The 23,674-nt window shown below is 42.6% G+C and overlaps 1 protein-coding gene across 1 annotated transcript in view; it reads left to right on the forward strand.

The window, feature by feature from the left end:
- The first annotated feature begins 3,100 nt into the window (after positions 1-3,100).
- Positions 3,101-23,674, forward strand: part of itga11a (integrin, alpha 11a) — a 53,391-nt gene continuing 32,817 nt past the window's right edge. Inside the window, exons 1-2 of the mRNA XM_086193569.1 lie at positions 3,101-3,308; positions 11,322-11,436. Coding sequence (XP_086049695.1) covers positions 3,236-3,308; positions 11,322-11,436 — 188 coding nt within the window. The 5' untranslated portion in view covers positions 3,101-3,235. The remainder of the gene's footprint in view (positions 3,309-11,321; positions 11,437-23,674) is intronic.

Here is a 23,674-nt window from a genome sequence, read left to right on the forward strand (position 1 = left end):
TGTTGCTCACCCTGAGGTTTCTCAGATTTTTCCCTGTTAAAGGTTTTTTATGGAGTTTTTCCTCAGTCGATGTGAGGGTCTAAGGGCAGAGGATGTTGTTATGATGCCATGTGAAGCCCTTTGAGACAAACTGTTTGTGAAAACGGGCTCTACAAATAAAATTGCCTTGCCTTGCCTTGCCTTAAAACACTTGAAAGTACAGAGAAGCAGTCAGATTTAAATAAAGCTCACAGAACAGCAATTGGCCATTACAGCTTTGCGTCGTTCATCTCCTGCCTCAGCTTCTGACTCCATTCTTAAGTGATGACACACTGGAAAGAAGCAGTTCAGAAGCAGTAGCCCAAAACCCACACAGGCCAGGCTTGGAGGTCTCAGGTTTGACAAAGTTATGGTCGGTGACAGACGCTGAGACTCTCGAGACATCGCTCCTAGTCTGAACTCTGATGGGGGTTAGCTATTTGCCTCTTTACGCCTGATCTCCGAGGACTTGTCCTGTCTGTGGCTACAGCTCCTGTTCTAGTCCCCGGAGAACACAGACTACACACAAACAGATAACCCGGAGGGTGATGGAGGTAATTGCTTGCAGTTGTGCTATGGTGTTGAGGGGTTGTAGAGAGGTGAGGTAAGTGTGACTCCTGTTCAGTATTGATTTCACACTGCTCACACACACAATGGTCTGGAGGAGGGAAAAAGAATGAGATTTCACACTCCCTTCAGCTCCGCTTTGGTCCCCAACACCCCCCCCCCACCGCGCGCCACAGCTTCGTCCTCCAGTCATTGACATATGGAGCCCCAGTCCTTCAAATGCACTGGCGAACTGCCTTCATTCAGAGCACCAGACCTTAATCTTAATTGTAGGTTTCTCTTGGATCCATCATTTGACAGCGGGAGATTCTTGAGCTCTGAGTTTGTGTCCACAATGCTGGTTGAAACAATTCTTGTTATGAAACGTTTTATGTTTATGGAGGAGAATGCTTTTATACCATGATTGCCAAACCCCTATAACCTCTTGATTTCCCCTCCAATTTAGGAACATTTTGGTCTGCTGGAGTTAGATGGATAATGAATGCTGCCTTATTAAAGATTCTATTGTTACGTTAGTCTGCCTCGTGATATGATGCAGCCTTGTATACCACGCAGTCTTGAGGGCCATAAAATATCAGCAGGATGAACAACAGGATGCTTGTGTGTGTGTGTGTATGTGTGTTTTTACAGTGGAAATGTCCTAATGACAAATGCAAATGTGTGTATGTGATCAGGTATATCACTTACTCTAAGAAAAAATTAAAATTTTCAAGAACGCTGACCAGTTACATTCACACCAGAGCTTTGCAGGCACCAGTCGTAGGTGCAGGACTTCATTTCCTGACTTGAAAGAAGAAAAAAGGGAGGCCACAGTCTTCAGATGAAGGAGGAAACCAACCAATGAGCTTTTAAGTAGCCTTGATGAAAGCAAGTCTTATTTATATTATTTTTCTTTTTCCCTCTGAGTCGTTGAAGCGTAAACACTGACTTGATTTGCGTGACCTGTGGTTCGTCTGTGTTGACAAGACAGAGCGTTCTGTGAGAGACAAGGATGTATATCCCTCCTATTTCAGGGCTGGAGATCAAATCTTGATATTTCACAAATTCCTACTGGATTACATCAATGATGAGTTTCACAGGTACGTTAGCCTGACATTTTTCTGTTTGTGTTGCACTCATAGAAGATACGCAAGGCTCCTGTTTCTGTTCACCTTTCCTGCATCCTGACTTTTTAATACCCAGGGGGTAGCCCCCTCCTGGACTGGTACAGCTGATGCAATCAAGTCAGTCCCCCTTCCCGTATAACAGCCCCTGTCTATACTTCTATAACCAACTGTAAATTTGATTGGCTGACTGGTTGAATGGAAAATTTGAATTAAAAAAGTGGACAATTAATAGTGAATTATTAATTGTAATAATAATGACAGATGTTTACATCTGATTTCTAACTACAACATAACATGATTATACAAGTTGATATATTAGCATTATTGAAGTACGCAATGAAGTCTATAATTTTGACTCACAGATCATATTTGCTTGTGTTTCAAAGAGTTACAGACAGCAGGGGAAGCTGAGGAGATGTGATGGGATTGTTAGTGGAAGTAAATCCAACTTTTATTGCAAGCATTATTGTTATATTAGGATTTTTAAAATTAATTCTCATATCTTTCTTATAGGCCGAGTCTCATTTTAGTCATACCACAGCACAAATCCTACAAGTAAATCAAATGGAGCCCACTGTCAGCGGTTTAATAAGTAGCGGTGCTCATAGCTCTGTGTCTGCATCTGAAACTAATTTCACTCAAAACAGAAGATCCTAATACATCAGGGTATCCTTCAAAAAAGTCGTGCTGCATTTCATTTGAACGTAATCTCATTGCTGGGGTGAAAATCATTTTCCAAACCAAAGTGAAAATGAGGCCTTCGTAAGGAAAGGACCCAGATGAATGTGACATACGGTGGTTAACTAGTGAACCGGAGACCTACCAGATGACCACAAATGGCTTTCAGGAGAGCTAATGTACACAAGGTATGTATCCTTACGTCAGCAGGATCATTATACCTTCTCGTCAGGATTGGATGGTTCAACAGCGAGGGTATGAGGTAACATAGAAACCCCACATTTGCGTTCCACTGTTAATACGCTGGTTAGTTTGTGGTCGGAGCATGATGATAGCATTTGTGGTGCACAGCTCGAGTCTGACAGGACGTTTTTGGTTTGAAAGGAGGAAAGGTTTCTGTCGTTACACTCGTATCGCTTCTAATTTTGATGATGCTGGAAATTTTATGAATGTTTAGCATGTATTGATGTCCCACCTGGATCAGGATACGGTCTCCACGCTTACATTTGAGTACGTTATCATGTGCACAAGTCCTGTGGTGAAAAGACGGCCTTTCCAGTCCCACCTTCACATCTCCGTATGTCATCTCCCTCCTGTGGATCATGAGGAACATCCACTACAGTCATGTACTATCAGAACGCTGCCTAAGATGAGCCGTGTGAGAGCTTCAACTCAGCCAGACAGTTAAAGGACTGGAACAGTATTCCTGCCAGCTGTGTCAATGTGGTCCTCCTTCGTCTCCAGCTGTAGTCCCCTCCTACTTCTCCAAGATATAGGCAGCGCTTTAACTAAGAGTTGGAGTCAATCAGAGTGGGATCTTTAACTGTGCTCTCCACTGGGTCTCTCAGCCCACCACATACACACTCATGCACACTTGCGCCGGCAAACATATGGAGTACCTCTGCTTCCTCCTGCTCTGGATCTGCAGCCAGCAGTTAGGTGAGTGAAAGGTGTTTAAGTGTGGGTGTGTTTTGGAGTGTATGTTGTGTGTGTGTGTGTGTGTGTGTGTGTGTGTGGGTGTGTGTTTGCATCCTTGCCTGCTGGTGTTGTTATGCCGTTTAAATCTGGTTTCCTCCTCGAAGCTTTGCTGTATAATAACGGTACTATAAATGTAGTTTGACCCATTTTAACAGTAACTGGAAACTTTGAGACGTCTGTGTGTGAGAGAGTGAGAGGTGGACTTGAGCAACTAGACTGAAGAAAAGCAACTTCTCACAACTTTAGGGAAACGTCTTCACTCTTGTTGATTTTTACAGAATTTGGAATCTGGATTTGTGCAAATATTCAGTGCTTTGCAGAGCAGCAATATTTGGAATGAATGAATGGCTGCCTGTGTGACTAGCCTCTGATATAGTCTGATATTATCACGGGAAGAGACAGAGTGTGGGAGCATATGCTGTCTACAGAGGTGCTCTGTGCCTCATTGGTAGCAGACATGCCCTCGGAAAAGAAAGGTGATGTTATCTTTTTGCAGTCAAGAATCCAACGGCTGCAGAGGTTTGGGTGTCAGCCAGAACTGTGGTCAATTACCAGTGAAATCACTATAGCAGCAACAGAGAGAGAGAGAGAGAGAGAGAGAGAGAGAGAGAGAGAGAGAACGGGCACCAAAACCATCAGTACAGAACGTCAAGTTGTTATTTTTTCCAACATGGATCCAATGAATCAATTCATAATTGTTGCAGGTACAAGACAAAATTATAAAATTATAATATGATAAATTCTACTGCTCAAGTTTAATATACTGTTCACTACTGTAGACTGCAATCATATTGGGTTTTTTAAACAATGATGCTTTATTCACCCATTTTGTTCAGGGGCTCTCTGAACCCCCCCCCCCCCCCCCCCCCCCATGGCGGTGGCTTAAAAGATGTGGGTTTTACTGTTTGCCTTACCCAAGGAGGTCATGTGATCACCAGCATCGTCTTGGCTTGTCTTGTATAGATGAAGAGGGACTGTGATGAAGTTCAGTAGGATGATGGAACTGTTGAATTTTAGAAGTGCTGATGATGTCATGTTGCCTTGGCTGAGGTATGCACTTCCCCCTAAAAGTTCCTCTGACTGTGTTTGTTTTTTGTGTTTTTTATTTGTCATTCATGACTTGCTGACTCTGGAATAAAGAAAGCAAATGGAGAGTGACTACTAACATCAGCAAATCTGTCCAAAACATCTGTTTACTCTCAAACATATAGTCCGGTTGAACCCAGGTCTTCCTTATCCAGCTGTGTGAGCGAGAATGCTAATGTGAAGGAGTACAACCAGCTGGCACATTCAGTTGAACCAGTTCACCTCGTTCAGAGCCACACCAGACCAGAAGTGTTCTGGTGGCTGGTCTCCATGAGCTTTAGGTTAAAACTACAGTATGAGGCTGATGTGACTCCTGGAGTCACCACAGTAGGAAATGTCACTGACATAGAAAGGAAAACCTCCTTATGAATGAAGCCCATTTTCCTCTCTGTGGTCCACGATAACACAAAGATAGGAAACTCTAGTGGGGAATGTGCTCGTGTCCATAAATTTTTCTCCAAATTCATGGTACAGTACAGCACGGTACCATACCATAGGGTAGTAGTACAGTATGGTTTGGTAAAGCATGGTATGCAATGGTATGGTACAATATGCTATGCTATGCTATGCTATGCTATGGCATGGTATGAATGGTACGCTGTGGTATCGTATTTGTTAATGAATTGTTTGAGTTTCGTTGCTATGGTAATTCTTGACACGTCCCTCATATCAGTCAGAATATGAAAATGGACCTGCTGGTGTCTTGAATACAGAAGCAAACAGAGCCTCCATTCTAATCTGTTCAGGCGATGTGCATGTACTCACCTCATGCCAGTACTGAAGTAGAACTACTGGGGTTTATATGCTTGGAGGTCTTTTAAAGGAGAAAAAAATGTGTAAATAATACAACGAGTAGAGGAGAGGAAATGTCTTTTCTAAATATTTAGTTTGATTTTGGAATTTGTTGGAAGCAGGACTTGGAGCGATGGTCAGCGAGGGAGACGCTGACCTTGTAGCTGGAGTCTGTGGAGACAGACGTGATGCTGACTGTGGAATGAGATGTTCAGTCAGGCGCATGAGAACCAGGCGTCAGTCCATTGTTTGTAGATTCCTGGGACTTTGGGGCTGATGATCCCATCAGATAACTGACTAACACCATGTCATATAAATAGAAACAGCAAGAAGAGGGAAACTGTCGGCTGTGACCGACGATAAGTGTTTTTCTCTCTTGGAATTGATACTCCTTTTCTTTTTTTCATGTTTGATTTCTTTTTTTTTTGTTTGTTTGTTTTTTTAACAATCCAGACAACTTCAGTGCATTCCCTGGAAATAAAAAGAGTCTATGTTTCCTGTGTTTGTGAGCTAAGCTAAGCTAACCGGCTGCATGCTCTTGGTCGGTGGTCCTGATATTCTCCTCTTCTCTTGATGAACAAGTATTGGATGAACCAAATAAATCTTGTGACCTTCAAAGACAATTATTTCTGTGAAAATGTTTCTAATCCCTCAGGGACTTTTCATTTCCCTGCCAACAAAATAGGCCAGAGGTTGTGTTTCACACATTATTGTCTGTGCAACACTCAGCCCAAGAATCAACTGATCAAAGTTTTGTTTAGACCAGAATGAGGGATTTCTTCAAGCTGACAGATATCAGTGTTGACGGCTCTCAGCCATGTTATGCTGGTAGCGGATGTCCTTGGGGAGTTTCATGTAAGAACCTGTCCTCATAAGTTACTTGAAAATACTTTCTCATAAACTGATAAAGTTTACAGAGCTCCACCTCTGACTCAGTCCACAGCCTGTAAATGTACCATTCGCTGCATGTTGATATCTTGACAGCTGCGTGGATGTGATAGTTGGGGTCTGAGTGCCTGGAGAGCCTGTTGTTGGCTTAGAGGGTTAACAGCTTGTAAAGCTTTGCCCGGTTGGCTGTTGTGTATTGGGGAACATCTGGATTGAGATACCCCCGTGCCTCCCAGATTATTTACGTTGGCGTGGCGCAACAGTGAATGAAGGTGCCAAAATCTTTGAAAGAACGCAGCATTTGTCCACTGTTATGTATCTTTTGGGGGAAAACCTTTGTAACAGACACCCAGAATAGATCAATGGAAAAATAGTGCACCATGTGGCTTTTGAGATTTGTTTTATGTGGCGACTCTGTTCTCACATTTTTTTTTTTGAATTGTGCAATTGGCCACATATCACTAGTCATAACAGTGTCTTCACAATTTCACTGACATACCAGAATAGAGAGTAAAGACGCATTAAAAACCAGTAAACATGACAAAGCATCATGATGCACCATACGTTTCTTTATAAATGTATACATATGTATACCGTACCACTCTGCACCAGGCGTGTAAGTCAGCAGTTTGCAATCTGACGGCTGCGTTTTGTCAGTGGGTCTGTGGTGGAGCTCCTGCAGCTTGGTGTAAGGCCAAAGGCAGCAGCGAACTAATGTGGGTCGCACCGGCAGCCACCGGCCTGAGGTTTATTTATCTGGGCACAGACGCCGGTACACAGGAAACCCAACAAGACCCTGACCTTGCATTAGAAGCTGCTGATATTACTGGGAATATTAAATTGCTCTGCCACAGTAGTAGCTTGAAATGGAAAATGGATCCCCTCCATTCTCATGCTTTCACCCTGACACTTTTTCCTGTCCCTGTCTTTGCTTTCACTCATTTCTTGGTAAGACCCCTTCTACGGCTGTTTCTCCGGAAATTAATTTTCAACGCATTAAAAAAAAAATCATAGCAGCATTCAATCTGCTAGCTAAAGTGCTACAGTTGAGAAACCCGGCATGCTGGAGGGATTTAATGATACAGTCCGCTGACCTACATTTGTATAAATGATTCATGCTACTAAAAAGGGCTAATTTTTTTTTCTATACGCATTTCTTTTCCCAATGATCTATTTTCAGTCAACCCTTTAATGTCTGGGTAAAGAGAAACCTCAGGAGGCTGTTCGGGGGCAGGATCAAACACCAGCTGAACATGTGAATCTTTCATACAACAGGAAATGAGCGACGTGGAGAATGTGTCAATATTTATGCGAGGAGCCTGCGTGGCGATGATGGCTATTTGTTTAGATAATGAAACAGAGCAAATGTTCTATGGTTCCACCAATCAGGTGTGACGACCTTTGCTCGCATGATTTATAAACATGAATGACGTGCTCAGTCGGTGGCTGTCACTCACTCATGTGTTTTCAGGCAGCTCGCAGGCCTCAGCTTCAGTCCCAGGTTTCCTCTCTGAGGAACCGTGGGAGTAGATGTTTGGTTCCCAGTGTGTTTCTGCTTATTAACACTCCTACATATTCGCTATCTAAGGAATGAAGATAACGTCATATTTCTGTTGAGAAACAGAAGACAGCTGCTCAGAGAAAAAGCTCTCTGAATCTTTAAACAACTGCGCACCCAAACAAATAAATCTGTCTCCTGTTCAACAAAGTGCAGCTGAGTTGGAGCTCTACCCTGGAGAACTTCTCAACCATAACGTCACATGAGTATAACATAAAGCTTCCGCACAAAATTATCTACATTTTATTTGTCCTACTGAAATAATAAAACACTCACTCCTCTGCAGTCATCGCGCAAATAATAATTTCTCATTGAGACTAAACCTCACCCGAATATGTTGACCTAGATTATGAGTTCTGCCATTTCAAAAATATTTTTGATTCCTCGGGATGTGAAAGATCAAGATTCAAAGGTAGTTGAGAGCAGGCAAGGTTCATCTCCATCACGGAGAGTTAGAGCGAAGAAGAACGTGTCTGAGGAGAGGAGGATGGAACAAACTCTGGAGGCTGCAGTTCCACTCGGCCCACGTGTCACATCTGCTGACATCTTCATATTCCATAATATAAATCAGTTAGAAAAGCGTAGGGTGCTGTTTTTACCCTGATTATAAGAAAAAAGGAAACGCTAACTTCCTTCGCGTGAGCTAAATGGAGTAAATGTAGAGGTGTCTGAAGCCATGGTGACAGAAAGACTGAGAAGACTGATGGAAGCGGGCGAAAGAGCTTCCTGGGTGGGGCGGCCGATGAGCTGCGGGGGAGGAAGTTTCAAAAAAGTGAAAAAAGTAGCAACTCCAGAGTGAAATAAATGATCACACAAAATATTGGACGCATCAATTTGAGTCTCTATTTACGCTGAATCATCTCTTTAGTTGACATTACCTTGTGTGCTCCCTTCAATATTTTAAATGAATTCCACGTTTACTTTTGGCAGATCTGGTGACTTCAGTACCTAAGAGCGCAGCTGCAGCGCCTTCACAACACAGTGACACACTCAGCACTGGGTGGAGTTCCAGGGACTGATCCCAGTCAAGCCAAGGTTCCCTTGTGCAATAAGGCATCACGATAATTCCTTGTAGCAAATGATCCCTTTAAGAACTCACTAACGACTGCTTTCAATTTCCACTTTGCAAACAACGGTTTGACATTTCCAATAATATTGAGTTATAATTGTTGACAAGATGACAAAAGTCACATTGTTTTCCCAACGACAATAACACAGCAACAGTATCGGGGCTAAACTTCTGTTTCAGGTCACACAATCGACAAAACTAACCAAGGGTGCAGGATCACATTATTTGGTTCATTAGGTACTAGGAGAGTTTAATTGTTCAAGGACAAGCTCTGCTTTAACCAGGGCCGACACCAGCTGGCATCTGCTGTGGTTTGACTTGAATTCTGCATGTTGTTCATGCTTTCACCTTGTTGTTTGAATTCAGCAGAAGTTTCCCTAGCAGGGAAAAAAGGGCTCACTTGACTTGCCGTGACCCCGGAGCCTCACAGATGGGGCCGAAGCTGGGAGAGGGGACGTTTAGTGTGAGGCTCCGTGATTGAATAAGCTCCATTGTGTGTGTGTGTGTGTGTGTGTGTGTGTGTGTGTGTGTGTGTGTGTGTGTGTGTGGACAAGAGCAGCAGAGATGGGGTGGGGGGGGGCGCAGAAGCCTTTGTGCTTTCATCTCAGCTGTGCGACTGAAAACACATATTTTATAAGGATTGTTAAAAACGCCTTCAAAACCAAACACTGTGACCCATTAAGTACAAACTACACTCTGCCTTCCCTTTCTAGTCCACATCATATTTGGTATATTATGAGTGTAGCAGAGCTCTGGTGAAAAGGCCAAAACCATCGTTGACCTTACAGAAGCTGAAACATCGCGGGAGCAGACAGATCCTGAGAGCTCTGGCGTCTGGGAGGACAGACGAGCAGAGAGATGGATGGAGGGGAAGTCTGTGTGGTGGACAGTTACGTTCTTTCCCTTCTTGGCGGCCAAGAGCGAATCTCATCACCTCCGGGTCCTCACACATTTCACTGCTCTTCTGATGGAAATTTAAAAGAGGACTGATGCTTTCAACATTAGTAAGCCATGGTGGGCAGCCTGCTGACATGTAGAAATCTTTGTGTGATCTGCGTTTAGGTCAGGTACCCGCAGTTCTTCCCTCCCACCGCCTTCCAGCGGGGGAGCTGTCACAGGACATGAGAGACACAAATGAAGAAACAGATTTGCTTTGATCAGAGCTCTCATGACATCTTTTGTTCCTTCCTCTCTTATTTCCTGTCAGATCACGCAATAAATCAACTGAACATATCTGGCAGCCCCAACTCATAGGAATATGTAAAATGACCACAACCTCTTAACACTGCATTACTTGGCAGCGGCGAATCTGTCAAAATTATGTGTCAGCGCACCATGGAAGCAGCAGAGAGTCAGAGGCCCTTTCACGGCCCCTGGTTCAACAATGTAGCACTTAAGGTGTTGATTAATGTTGTTAAAAACTTAATTTCATCGTTACTCACTGACTTTTTAAAATGGTCATAGTTAAGGTAACCACCAGAAATGCGTGGTAAAGGTTATTGAGACATCATGGATTGGGCCAACCAGCCAAATCTGGTGTAACGACACGGTTGAACCAGGGAACCACAAAAAAGAATCCTGATGGATTTCCACTGGCACTGTTTCTGTGGCGCAGCTACATTAAGAGGTTGGCCTTAGTTATATATTTTTGAATGAATCATTTTTTCTTATAAATACAGTTGCAATTAGATGCGATTTCCCCTTTCCTTTTTTAAACAATTATCTATTCAGGGGCAATCTCAGAAGAGGCTTTCAAGGTTCTGGTGGAGCCGGCAGATATCAGTCCAAGGGTTCTTTGTTCCGTCCACCGCTCATTGTTTACAGTCTCTACACCCACTTGAGAGGTTTGCACGGAGTTGAAGGATGACAAATAAGAACGGACTGTTTCAAAAGTAGCCAGTTATTCTCCGTTACAAGTTTAAAACCACTACAGACGCTTTGTTGAATCTTCTTAAACAGAAATTTTCCGACCTTGCATTTCAACCAGTGCGTTCCAACTTTTTCTACCCCACACGGCCTGTTTACATGTGTGGAACCAAAGTCCACACAAACGTGACTGGCCGAAGCAACTCAAACAGAAAACAGAAGCTTCCTTGTCACGACATTTCCTCCCTCGTCTACAGATTCTGTGTTTATATGCATTAATTAAAGGATAGGGGGTTTTTTTGTTGTTTTTTTTTGTTTGTTTCTTTTTTTGCAGGAACACCCTGATCACATCCACACAGTTACACACATTCACACCTGGAAGTTGCTCAGTCTAACCATAATCTGATCTGCTGGCCTTTCAAACTCCTTTACTCATAAATGTGCCATATTAATGTCAGGACCTTCTTAAGGAACTGGCTAAGAGGAACGTCAATGTTGTTTTAACCGTCTCCAGCTTTGGATCTGAGAGAAACGTCTGCTGGAGGAATGTCGGTCAACTGTGAGAAGCAGCCTAGCCTCTATATGATTCATTAATTCCATCCTGTCAGGGTCTGACAAGCGGAGTAGGAGTCAAATAAATCATCAGTTAATCAGGATGCAGACACATTTGTGATATTGCTACTGAAAATAAAAGATTGTTTTTTTCTCTGTCTAGGATTCCATGAGTGCTTCAATATCGACACAAAAAAACACAGGATCATCAAGGGTCCCAAACAAGCTCAGTTTGGATACACTGTCCAGCAACACGTGGCTGCAGGTGGAGAAAAGTGGTAAGACTTTGCTCAGCGCAGACTGTATTTGCATTTTAATGTATAAGTTTAGAAATACAACCATTACATTCTCATCATGTTTGTTCCAACCCGAGCTGAACAGCTTTGAAGGTCAGATAAGTGAATTAATTGCTCTTTTTCAGAAAGTCAAACTATCACGGTGACTTCACATTGTCCGTGCAAGCGGATTAACGTAACGTAACATTTTGGTTTTTAAATTGCATTGTTAAACCTTTCAAAATATCAGTGAGCCATATTTTCTTTTCCGTCAAACACTTAGAATCTATATAGCTGTCATCAAGAGGTCAAGTCCATTACAGCTGCGAAACACCGAGTTGACAGGCTGCATCACTGCCTCAGCCCCCAGATTATTGGACATTTTTCACAGAAAGATTGTGATCTACTCTACCTCTCCTTTGGTGTCCCATTAATTTGCGCTTGCAAAACAAACTGTAGCCCTGCATGCGCTGGATACCTCACATTCATCACATTACCTCATAGCACAAACGAGCTTCTAATCCACACTATTATTAGGCCAACTGGCACCGTGTGGTGGCTAAGATTAGTTTCTGGCATCCCCAGAATGTCTGTTGGCAAGTAGTGTGTTGGTGCAATGCCGACATTCAGCTGAGCTTCTGTGTGCGTGTGAGAGAGAGAGAGGGAGAGAGGAGTGTGTGTGTGTGTGTGTGTGTGTGTGTGTGTGTGTGTGTAAATCATTAGTTCCGTTGATATCTTTAATTACATGTGTTTTTCGTTCCTAACGTCAATGGCTTCCAGACTGGCTTCACCAGAAAATAGATAGCGCTGGTTTCTTAAGACGCTTTAGCAACATTTGCTAACTATTTCCTGACTAGCGACCTCATGCAGTTGTGTGAATAAACACTGATTTCTCTAAGAAAGAGACGCGTGAAATACCTGCACTTGAACACATGCAGGGGCAGTCAGTGAATATTCTAGAACTGGATGTATTAATTTTGTTCTCTCATAGTTCTTCAACCTCACTTTCGTCGATGAAAAAGAAAGGTAGGTCAGGCTGAATGAAGCAGCAGTGAATCTAACCACGGGAGGAGTGATTCGCCTTCTTTGCGATCTAAATTGTGTTGCTGGGATATAATGAGGGTTGTGGTTGGTGTGTAAATTAAGCTATCTAAGCTATCTACTGATACGTCCAATTATGAGTCATTTATGAGATCTTGCTGTAAAAGATGAAGTGCCACCAACTACTCGTAGGGAGGAGGAGATCTCCCGTCTTCAGGTCTTCCAGTATCAGACATTATTTCATTCCTCAGAACAATTGATTGCCTCTGTTCTCCATCAGAGCTCATTACTGTGAAGCTGCCTGGATATTCATAATTTTAGCCACTAACACACCTTTTTATAAATGTTGCACCTCATTGTGCTTTCATAAACCTACTTTCTACCTATCAGTCACGAGAGGTTAGACGAGGTTGGAACGAGTCACCTGGTGTGGCTGATCCAAGGTGAATTAATCTCACTGTGAAATGAAGAAATCTCCATCTGGCTGAGTCCACTTCTATCCTCCCTGGTGGCCTAAGCCACTTGGAATTGCACATGGCCACAGAGAACTGCCAAGAGAGTGACGTGGCCTGATAATCTACATTATTTACTTATTTAGTAATTTTTTTACAAATCAAAGCTGCCATCTTCTTTTTATGGGTTAAAAAAACAGCACCAATCTGCCGTTACTACCCTCACTGTGGTTGAAGGTGGAGCTGATTTGCATCAACACCATCTACTTTTGTTCACAGCGGTTAAAAAGTCTATGTTGCTGCAATCGCTAGCAACCATGTATAATTAATGTGTTAGAAGCACAAGATGATGTCACATCGACTATAATCACTGACATGTTTGTCCAAAAAGAACAAATAAATAAGTCACGCATTGATACACACTTAAATGTTCTTCACGTCGTATTCATTAACGCCTTCTGGAGTTAATACTGTATATCCTGAAGTACTTGTTTTGACGTCATTACTTAATACTTTTGTTTCTTTGCACATTTGTTGTGCATTCATTTTGTCAGGATGCAATACATCATGTTAACACTTGTATTACAAAAACATCAATATGTTAAAACAGTCCAGACTTTTTTCAAGGCTTCAGGAGACTCCAGAGACTCTCCCAGCACGGAGTCCTGAGTCTGAATGGGACTCTGTTTATACCAGCGTCTGCTCCTCCATGCAGGTCTGCGGCCTGCAAGGTCACAACAAGCACATTTGCTAAGCCCTGCATGCAGCGGTGATGCACATACCCCCTGGTGTGGACTCGTCTTGTATGATGCTGATCTGAACACCATTTATAACCGGAGCAGTGAAGTTGTAATGTAAAAGCTAACCCTTTACAGCAAAAATGTCTAGATCTTTCCTTGCAGTACACATGATTTTAGCTTGTAATCAGATCTTCATTGTTGGGGGAATGTGGGGAGGTCGGGGGGGCGAACATGCTCACAGGACAGCCTGGCTCACAGGCACGGCAACAGTTTGGAAACTGTTGTCGTGTGGGTCAGAATTGTTGGTGTTGTCCATCAGTTCATCTTATCTGGTTGCAACAAACATAAATGTTGATATCACTCATAATCCTTGTATACAAATACTCAATAACAAGGTATTTGAGTGTCAATCACGGTGAAGAGCTCCACTTCACTCTGTAGCGTCAGCAAAACCTGAGATTTGTTTTTTATTTATGTTCCATCAACACTGCGGTGTAACTGGATAACAACACAGTTAATTTTACCCCAAAAGAACCTTCCCCTGGTGTAATACACTCTGTGCTTGGATAAACTCATGTCACTTGTGTTTATGAGGCAAATAACAGACTTACAGTCCCATGCTGATTTATTTTACTTTCTTTTCCTCTCCCATCATGCTCGGGCAGTACAGCAAGCGATGAAAAAGAAAGTGTGAACTGCCTCAACCAGGCACAGGATTCTTCAGAAAAATTTGGAGAATATTTCAGTTATTGCTTACTAAATCAAAACTTTAAATAATATCGCAACCAAGAGTATTTTCTCTTTTTAAATGCTTACAAATATCAGACCACAGGGATGTATTTCCCTTCCTACATCCTTTCTTGGTGACTCCAGAATGCAGAACTAGCCAGCCATGTATAATTAGAATTTAGTTTAATTTATTGGATTGCATGCATCAACAGCACCGCAACAAATTCCTTGTATGTGTAAAATTGTACTTGGCAATAAAGTTTTTTCTGAGTCAGATTCTGATGCTAATTTAGCTTGAAGCTTATAGCGAATGATGGCTAACAACAGCACAACGGTCCAAAACTGTCAAGTCTCTAGCATATCGTCCTGTGTAGTCAAGGTTATGTTTTCCTGCTGCGTGATCAGTTACCCACGAACAGTTTGTTTTTCAAGTTTCAAAAATCTGTGTGTTTGTGTGTGTGTGTGTGTGTGTGTGTGTGTGTGTGTGTGTGTGTGTGTGTCTGCATGTTTTGATATGCTATCTCTAAGAGTTTCTTTTTGGTGCTACGTCTTTCTTTTTGTCAACAAATCCCTTCAAAAGCCTGTAATCAATGCGTATTAGTCGATAATCAGTTCGTATCTGTTAACCTACAGCTTATTTGTCCGTGCCATAACCCTTCATTATTATCTAAAACAGCAAACCAGCATCAAACTGGGGTCTGTATCACCCAGCAAGCTCATCAAAACCAGACAATCTTGAATTCAGCTGGCTTGTGAAAACCAAACAACCTCAATCATGGATCAGCGACATCACAAAGGTGATTATCAACCAGATAATCAAGATGGCTACAGCTGCATACCTCACTCGAGGAGAACAAAGCATAGTCCTTTATAAATATGAGGATTATAATCTCTGAATACAGTTTTGAAGCCACACAGTTGGCGCAGAAGAAGGCCAGATGGAAAGCAGATGGCACCATAATGATGAAGCATTTTTTTTTTTTTGCTTCATTGCATAGATGTGTTTGTGGCATGTAAGAAAAGAAAAGAATCTAAAAAAACAAAACTAGGAAGAGTTAAAGTTATGACACCTTGCTAACACATTATTTGTGTGGTACAGGCCTCCGGTGCCCTCTTTCCAGCCAGCGTAGCTGCTGCAGTCGAGCCAACAAACACACACAGAAAAGTCTAGCCTTTGTAAACTGAGAAAGTCACCAGTGCTTCTGTGTCTTGTGGGGTATTTCCTGTTTTATCTTTTAACTCTTCCCTCCTGTGTTCGTGCTCTTTCATTCTGCGCATTTCTTTTCTTCACCTGTATTTTACCAGTGAATCCGACGTCCTCAACCATGAAGATTCCCCACACCACCCATCTTGAGTCATTTACTCAGTGGTGTCTTAGTCCAGTTGATGGCCTCTGTCCTCATCAGATCCTCCTTTCAGTTTCTCCGGTCCAGTCTCAGCATTGCATTCCCCCTTCGTCGTCCGTTCAGAATACTTGCTGTGTTCTTGTTGTTCCTGTTGTTACTGAGCTCTATTATTGCATTTTTGTGGATTTGAAGGCTAAAATAACTTGGCCGACTTTTGCCTTGATTCCTGTGTTCGGCTCAGTCTTTCTACAACACAAATGTGACACGTCCAGGTGCGTCTTAGTTATTCACAAACAAATTTAGATAAATAAAATCAATTATTTGGTGCGGGACTGAAAGACCACAGCAATGGATGACAGGACAGAAAGAGACAAACCTCCGTCTCCTTCTGGTCCTCTCATGGGATTTAGTTCCAGAGAGAAGACAAAAATCCACGTCAGTATCGAGGCTCTTCAAGATTTAGTGATTGACCAGCAGCAGATGACGGCTCACAGCAATCAAAGTCTTTCTGTGCCGCAGGACTCACGCGTCAGCAACATTGTCGATGACACTGCAGATTCCAAAATCTTTATCCTTCTGAGCAATAGTCAACCAACCACCAGAGCTGAGCACGTCTGAGGTGGACACGTGGAGCTCATCAGACTCCTCGGCTGAGGTAAACGCATGAAAGTGGAGCAACAGCGGAAGAAAAGAGCAACACAAACTCCCGCTTGTCCTCACAGTCACATGCAGAGGTGGCGATTAAGGCATCTTTCCTAAAAATGTCTTTGTTCATCAGTCAAGAACTATTTTTTTGAAGGTGTACAACACAATGGAACGTCCTCCCATTGGTTCAAGATATAAAAAGTTCCTAAAACACTGTCCCCCCAAAGATGATATAACCTGGTTTTATTATTGTGACGATGGTGTATTGGCTGAATGTGACCCACAGTGCTCCCATCTTAACAATGACTCATGCGTCTGCTCTCTAGACGGCTTAGTCATCCTGTGGATGTGAAAAGTCCATTTATTCAGCGCAGCAATGTAGGTGTGGATACACAGCTGCTGCCACATATTCAACTGTTTAGTTGTGTGTGTGTGTGTGTGTGTGTGTGTGTGTGTGTGTGTGTGTGTGTGTGTGTGTGTGTGTGTGTGTGTTTTTCCAGTAGTCTGAGAGTTTTCAGCTGGTATGAGGAAAGCTGCTGGACCTGAGGTGACACTACAATTATTACACATAGCTGAAGAATATCATATGAATACATGAATATATGAATACATGAATATATGAATATGAATATGAATAATGTATGTTAAAATATTGTCAGAACTGTTAGGTGGATGTTTCCACACACACATCCATGGACGTATGAAGAGGACTGGATACAATATCCAAGCCTGGCCTCATTAATCTCAGTGAAACTTGCTCAATGGTCCCAGTGGTCCCAGTGGTCCTAGTCGTCCCAGTGGTCCTAGTAGTCCCAGAGCAAGTGCACTAGAGTTGTCCTCTTGCTGGTTTTGGCTTCAGCTCACTTGAATGGGGATGAAAGGTTCAATTTGGCAGCTCTTCTAGACATTCAAAATCTTATCGGCCCAAGGGGATCAAATTATGAAAATGTACTGAGTGTTGTGCAGCTGCCTTCCTACCTGAAGCCAACAGATGAGTTTGCCTTTTTGTTTTTCTGTGTTTTATCCACCACACTCACAAACATGAAACAAACTAAAGACTTCTGCATGGAGAGGCTGGAGGGGATGATGGCTCAGAATTGTAGGGAGGAGTCCTTCCAGAGTGTGTCGGCCAACTGCCTGACAGACCGACCACTGTTTATCCGCCTGGCGGTCAGATACGGTTACAAGCTGCACACTACAGGACACCGCATTTACGCCTCGCCAGAATCTCCACACCTCTTACTTCCACTTCCACCCTGATCTGTGCCACCAGTACACAATTCCAAGATCATTTACCAACAGAAAACATTTCAGATGGTGTGCGACTTGACGCCTGTCATCATCCAGGAGGGGGAGAGCGGAAGGGTGGATTCCTCACAGATACCTAAGGGGGGGGGGGAGGTGAATGCAGCTAAACAATCAGGACTGGACCGCAAGCAGCTGGTTCTTCCTGAGGAGCTGAGATCCCTCAGTGTGTCTGGGAGATTGATGAGATGAAGAGGAGGATGAAGATCAATGTCATCCAGGAGAACTCCTCTCAGCCAGCCTCTGGCATGACAGAGTTTCTTTCAGACTCCAGATGACCTATGACCCCAGTTCACCCACCGTGACCCACCTCTGTCAGTGCCCATGATGCTCATCCATGTGTTCATATTGTCGGCACCCTCAGGATTCAGCTGATTTTGTGATTGTTGTGGTCAAAAATGCTTTATTTTGATGCCCCATTATTAAAAAATTGTGGAACAAAAAATTGCATGATTTTGTGATGGGGGGGGGCAGCGTCGAATGCAAAATTTGCAATTTGATGCCAAAAAAAATGGGATTTGTTGAAAAAACATTGTATTTCTGTTTATGAACATGTTTAATGCTGCTCCGTGTTTAGTGAGGCTGCTTAGCAACGAAGCAGGGGTGAAGCAGGGGTGAAGCAGGTTCATTGCACGAATGCATTATCACATGCGCTGAGAATAGTCTGTAATGTGCAAACCAACATGTAAGAAGGTGATGATGTGTCACGTAGCGTCACAGAACCGATGTCATGGAATCAATTTCCCTCTTAGGAAATGGCGTCTCGCACATAGACGAGAAATCATTAATCAAAACATTAACCCTCTTTTTAATGTGAAACTGCAGACTTTTTGTGACAAACATGCAGTAATTTTGAAACCACGTAAGCCCCCAGATATTCCTCAGTTTGGCTGATTTTGTATGAATTCCTGTTATCACAGATTCACGATATTCCAGAGGACACCCTAAACCACTGTAGAGTTCAGAGGGTGGGAAGGTGTACGACGTTACACTGTTGTGTCTCCAAGTGGTGAATTGATTTTGCGTTCTATTTTTATTCTTTCTCCTATTCTATGGACCTTTCACCTCGTTTATTGCTCCGAACATCTGAATATGGATAACTTACAGAAGTGGGGATAAATTAAAGACAAATGTGAAGATGTGGCAATGATTTCTGCCCATTCGAACGTAATCTGGAGTGTTTTTGTTGCAAGCAAATAAAAATGATTCATCTTTGAAGTGTCAGACTCTTCACCACAACATGTGTTCAGCAAGCATCAGCACTTCCACGGAATGTTTCTGCTGATTGCAAGTTTGTGTGTTTTATCCAGTAGGGACTGAATTTACAGAAATCCCTTAGATTAGTAAATTAGAAAGCAGTTTTTGAGTGATGCACTGATGGCGTGAATTATAATAGGCATCAGACGTTGTCGCTGCCACTTAAGCCTTTTAACTGTCTAACCTCCACTTTCCCCTCGAGCGGTTTCACTTCGACGGAGCTGTCAAGAAAATTTAAATTGTTAAAATTACTGATGTTGCCCATGAACTTGTGTGCCAAACTGCAGCCTTGTCAACTTTTCCAGAGTTGTCTCCCTCGGCTCTGTGTTTGAATAGGAACAGGATCACAGCTGGAAAGGGACTCTGTAAAAAAAAAAAAAAGCTTTTTATGACCCGAACCTGAAGCAAGACAGGCACGCAGCAAAATTCAAAAGGCCTTTTTTGAAGACCAAATTAAGAACTAGCGCTTATTGATTCTACTGTGCTTGGAAAAGTTCTTCCAGGCATTTCATATGCTAGATATTGAAGCAGTATAGGGAAATGAAAACTTATATGAACTTTTAGACTTTTTACACTTCATAGACAGCCGGTGGGGTATGAAAGGGCTTTGTGCACACAGTATTAGGATGTAGCACTCAGAAGCCTCACATTAAAGATGTGGCCACATATCATTCTTGATGCATTTTTGCTTGAAAACTGACCTAAAATTTTTTTTTTTTTTTTTGATCAACAAAATAGTTTCCGCTATTATTTACACCTCAAAAACCTTTCACTCTTCTTGGTCGTCGTTTTTACACACCTTCATCTGCTCTCGTGACTTTTTCGCGTGTGTGAGACGCTGATGGAGCAACTAAGAGTTCAGCCTGTCAACGCTGTCTCGTTCCTGTAGGCGTACACTATGCATTACGCTACTGTAAACACTCTGCCAGAGCTGTTGCTTGATGGGGAGTTGATGAGAGGACACATCGCCTCCAACCGACGAAGGGCTCGGATTGAAAAACTGATGGGGCACACAGTCCTGCATACTTGAACCAGAAGGCTCCCACTTGCACAGTTTATTTTTCTACTGTTGTAGCAGGTCCCTTCAGCAGAGACCTGACCTTTACTCCTGTGCTCCGTTACGAGTCACGCACAAATAACTGCAGGGTGCTGGTGAAGTCTTTTATTTTTACAAATTTGCAAAGGCTGAGCCAAGTAGGAAAACATCATTTGATCTAGAAAATTTGGATTCAGATGCAACACGGATGTCTTGGTACAGGCTGTAGAAGTAAGGAAACTATTCTAGTTATCAGTGACTCAGTATTAAATATTGTGAATTCATGAGGGCACTCCTACATGTGTGTTGTGAATTAAGAATTCACAAAAATCCAACCACATGGTCACTTAGTACTGAAGTTTAATAACAGCGAAACTGTCTAAAAATGTCTTTTTACAAACTATCAAATGCAACATTTGGTAAAATCCAAGTTTTGTTGATCAGGCTGTAGGCTCCAAAAAACAACAACAACAACAACTTTGCTTTAAGCTGAAAAGGAGCAGGGAGTAACTAATAACTAATGATAGCCTCAGGTTCATGTTAAGCGTCATTGATGGTGATAAATAGTTGCTAATTAGCATAACATGCCGCGTAAAGCAGAGGTTGACAAGAATGTCATGAGTTGTGCAGGAGAAGTTAGAGGAGGACTTGCTGGGAGGAAAGTTGAGGAGTCATCTGGAAGTTCTTCATCATCTAGGACTGATTGTTTATCACTACCATCAAAAAAAAATAATGATTTATTTAAGTCCAGGTGAAAGTGGTGGAGGTCCAACTGACCGTCAATCCACTATTGATTAACCAGGGCTTTGTGGAACAGTGAGTTGTAAACCAACTCAGACACGACGGGAATGTTGACCGCGACTTCTTCGATTTGTGAACACATGGGGTATGGCAGAGAAGAGCATCGGGATGTGCAAGCGTGAGATTGCTGTGACACGCTCATGTTTGGGGCAAGGATGTGGTTTCACAGCATCTACGTCCTCTCCATCCAAACGTGAACAAAAAAGATGACCTCATTAATCACAGCGTGGGCTTGGAGATGGCACCTACTCAAACCCCAACATCTTCTGTTCCCTGCATGGTAACCATGGCAGAACATGTCCAAGTGTTTGTTTCATGGCGTCTAGACGTAAGCTGTGTTTTTAATAAAGCGAATTACAGCCTTGCAAAAAAGTGTGTTCTTGTTTCAGCTGTTTGATAAAATTGGTTGAAACGCATGACTTCCTTCCTCCTCATGTGATTCATCTGCTCATGAACCCTTTCAGATCTACATGCCAATACTGACTGATCAAAGACTTGAGTTGATGTTTTCACCGTCGACGTGCTAAAGTTCATACATAAAGTTTTATTTGATTTTAACGCATTTAATGTGTCCTGATTAAAAGTGATATTTCAAAGGTCATAGGTCACAGACCCTCGGTACCTGGAATGTCTCCAACTGTTGATTACTAGCTTTCACCGCAAGCTAACACATCATAAAGCCATCACACGTTAGTCGGCTGACATCAAACTGTTCAGTCCACATGTTGAGGTTCAGTCCATCACGAGGGGGTGCCGGGGCACATGTCATATTAGTGAGCTTTGATTGGACATGTCTGTTCATCTTTGTGGTGTGAGAATTGTTAGAGATGAATGAGCGTGTGAGGCTGGGGGAGTGGGGAAGAACAGGGGGGTTGTCTGGGGCCTCAAAGTGGAAGGAGGACCCCCCCCCCAAGGACAGCAGGTTATATTAGTCCACAGCAGCAACAGGAGAAAACCCCAAATGAACACCCCTCACCCTGTGAAAACCTTTTTTCCATATTTTCCTCTGCAGTTTTTCACTCCATGCAGCTTTAGGCACATGAGAACACTACAGGGGGAAACGGCCATTCTGGCAGTGGTGACGCACGGGGGCTAGCGTTCGACTCTAATGAGCTCTGGAGCAAGATTGTTTGAACAGCTTCTGGCTAAATTCGGGAGGTCCTGGGGCAAGCGTCCAACTCAAAGGCAACAATGGCCCTTTTGCTCCAAGGGAGCTGTGTCCTGACCTGGATTTCTGGTGCAGTATCAAAGTTTTCCAAAGGCAATAAAGTAAAGTCATAATCAGGGTATTAATAGCAGCAAAAAAACAAAGACAGCAGCTTATGAGCTCCATATGAGTCATGCCTGGGATGTGCAGTTTTTTTGTATGGATCCTGATAACACGCACCACATACAGAACTGAAATGAAAGGCAGCACACAGCACCTAGAAATGTCCTGCTGGCTGGGTTGTCATTCATAAGACACACTTCTTACCTTTTCAGATATCAATGTCTCCAGTTGTGTGTCTGCAGTTCTTAATTCAGCTGAATCTCAAAACCTGTTTCAGTAGATTCCATGGTCTTGCTCTTGTAATCCTCCGCCGTCTCAGCTGACCATTCCTGTCCGTAATTGAAGGACCAATGAAACTGTTGGCTGCACAAACACATTTGTAGATTCCATTTTAAATCCTGTGGGAATGTTTCATGATTTTTTTTAAATTTTATTTTATTTACCAAAGTAACTAACAAGAACTTAGAGAAAAAGAGGAACTGGTACTGACTAACTCAGTAATGGAAAATGACCCTCAGTCACAGCACCATATTTCTGTTACGTTCTCATAACCTTTGCTTTCCATTCGTTTATGCTAATATTTGATATTTGATACGTCATCTGAGCAGTGTTTAATTTTAAGGGGCGAGTGTTTTCTTGGGAGTTAGTAGCTTTTTGGAGGCCAGAGGGATCCCGACCTATAAATCCTAAAGTTGAAGATTTGTCTCTCTCTAATTGTTTGGCCTCAGAGTCCAAGCCTGAGGTTGGCCCTGGTCTGCTTTTGCTATTAAGTGGTGTCAAGTGTCTTTCCTCTGGGGCACCGCTGAACTCTGAGTTGCTCCTTTGTACCCGCTAGATACTGTGTGATTTGGACTCCTCAGCTTTTTAAATTCCTATTGAAATTTTTCCAGGAATGTAATTAGATACAATTGGGCACTGAATAGGAATCTGTTACTGAGCAACACCTTCAAAGTTTGGAAAATTTGACGAAAAGAATTCCATATGTTACTGTTTCTCGTTAGTCAGCATTCCTGTAGCAGAAACATTTCCATTGTACTCAAGTTTATTGAACAACTAATAATGAACAAAAGTGTAATTACATGCAAATATCAGCACCAGTCACACGTAGGCTGACCTGAAAGACTCTCCCTCATTGAATCAAAGCTGTGGTTTGGACTCAGTGTTCCAACAATGATGAATCATTTCAGTACTAATAGCAGCAGCGAGTGTGATACATTACTGAGGTGTCAGGGATGAAAATGTTGGTATCAGTGGGTGAATCAACATTAGATGGGTAAAATACAGTTCTCTCAGGCTATCAAACGCTTCACAGTGCCCTTAAACACCTTTTTGGTGCTATTCAGATTCATATCTGCTTTTGTTCTTTTTAAGACCAACCCTGATGGAGGTGACGAGCCAAAATCCATCGGTCAAGAAAAGTTATTTGATTACCTACTGTTCCCGGAGCTTCTAGACCTCTTCAAAATTTTAAGCTGTGTGTGTGTGTGTGTGTGTGTGTGTGTGGATAACGTTTCAAAACACACTGGGGCGTACGTCTCTCTCTCTCTCTCTCTGACTGTAATTGAAATGTAACTCTACATTAGCTATAATTACTCCCCCCTGTTGTTATCTCCTTTTGT

Source organism: Aulostomus chinensis, chromosome 2 (genome assembly GCF_037954235.1).
Source record: "Aulostomus chinensis isolate RoL2024-O1b breed Wild chromosome 2, RoL_Achi_v1.0, whole genome shotgun sequence".
Taxonomy (NCBI): Eukaryota; Metazoa; Chordata; class Actinopteri; order Syngnathiformes; family Aulostomidae; genus Aulostomus; species Aulostomus chinensis.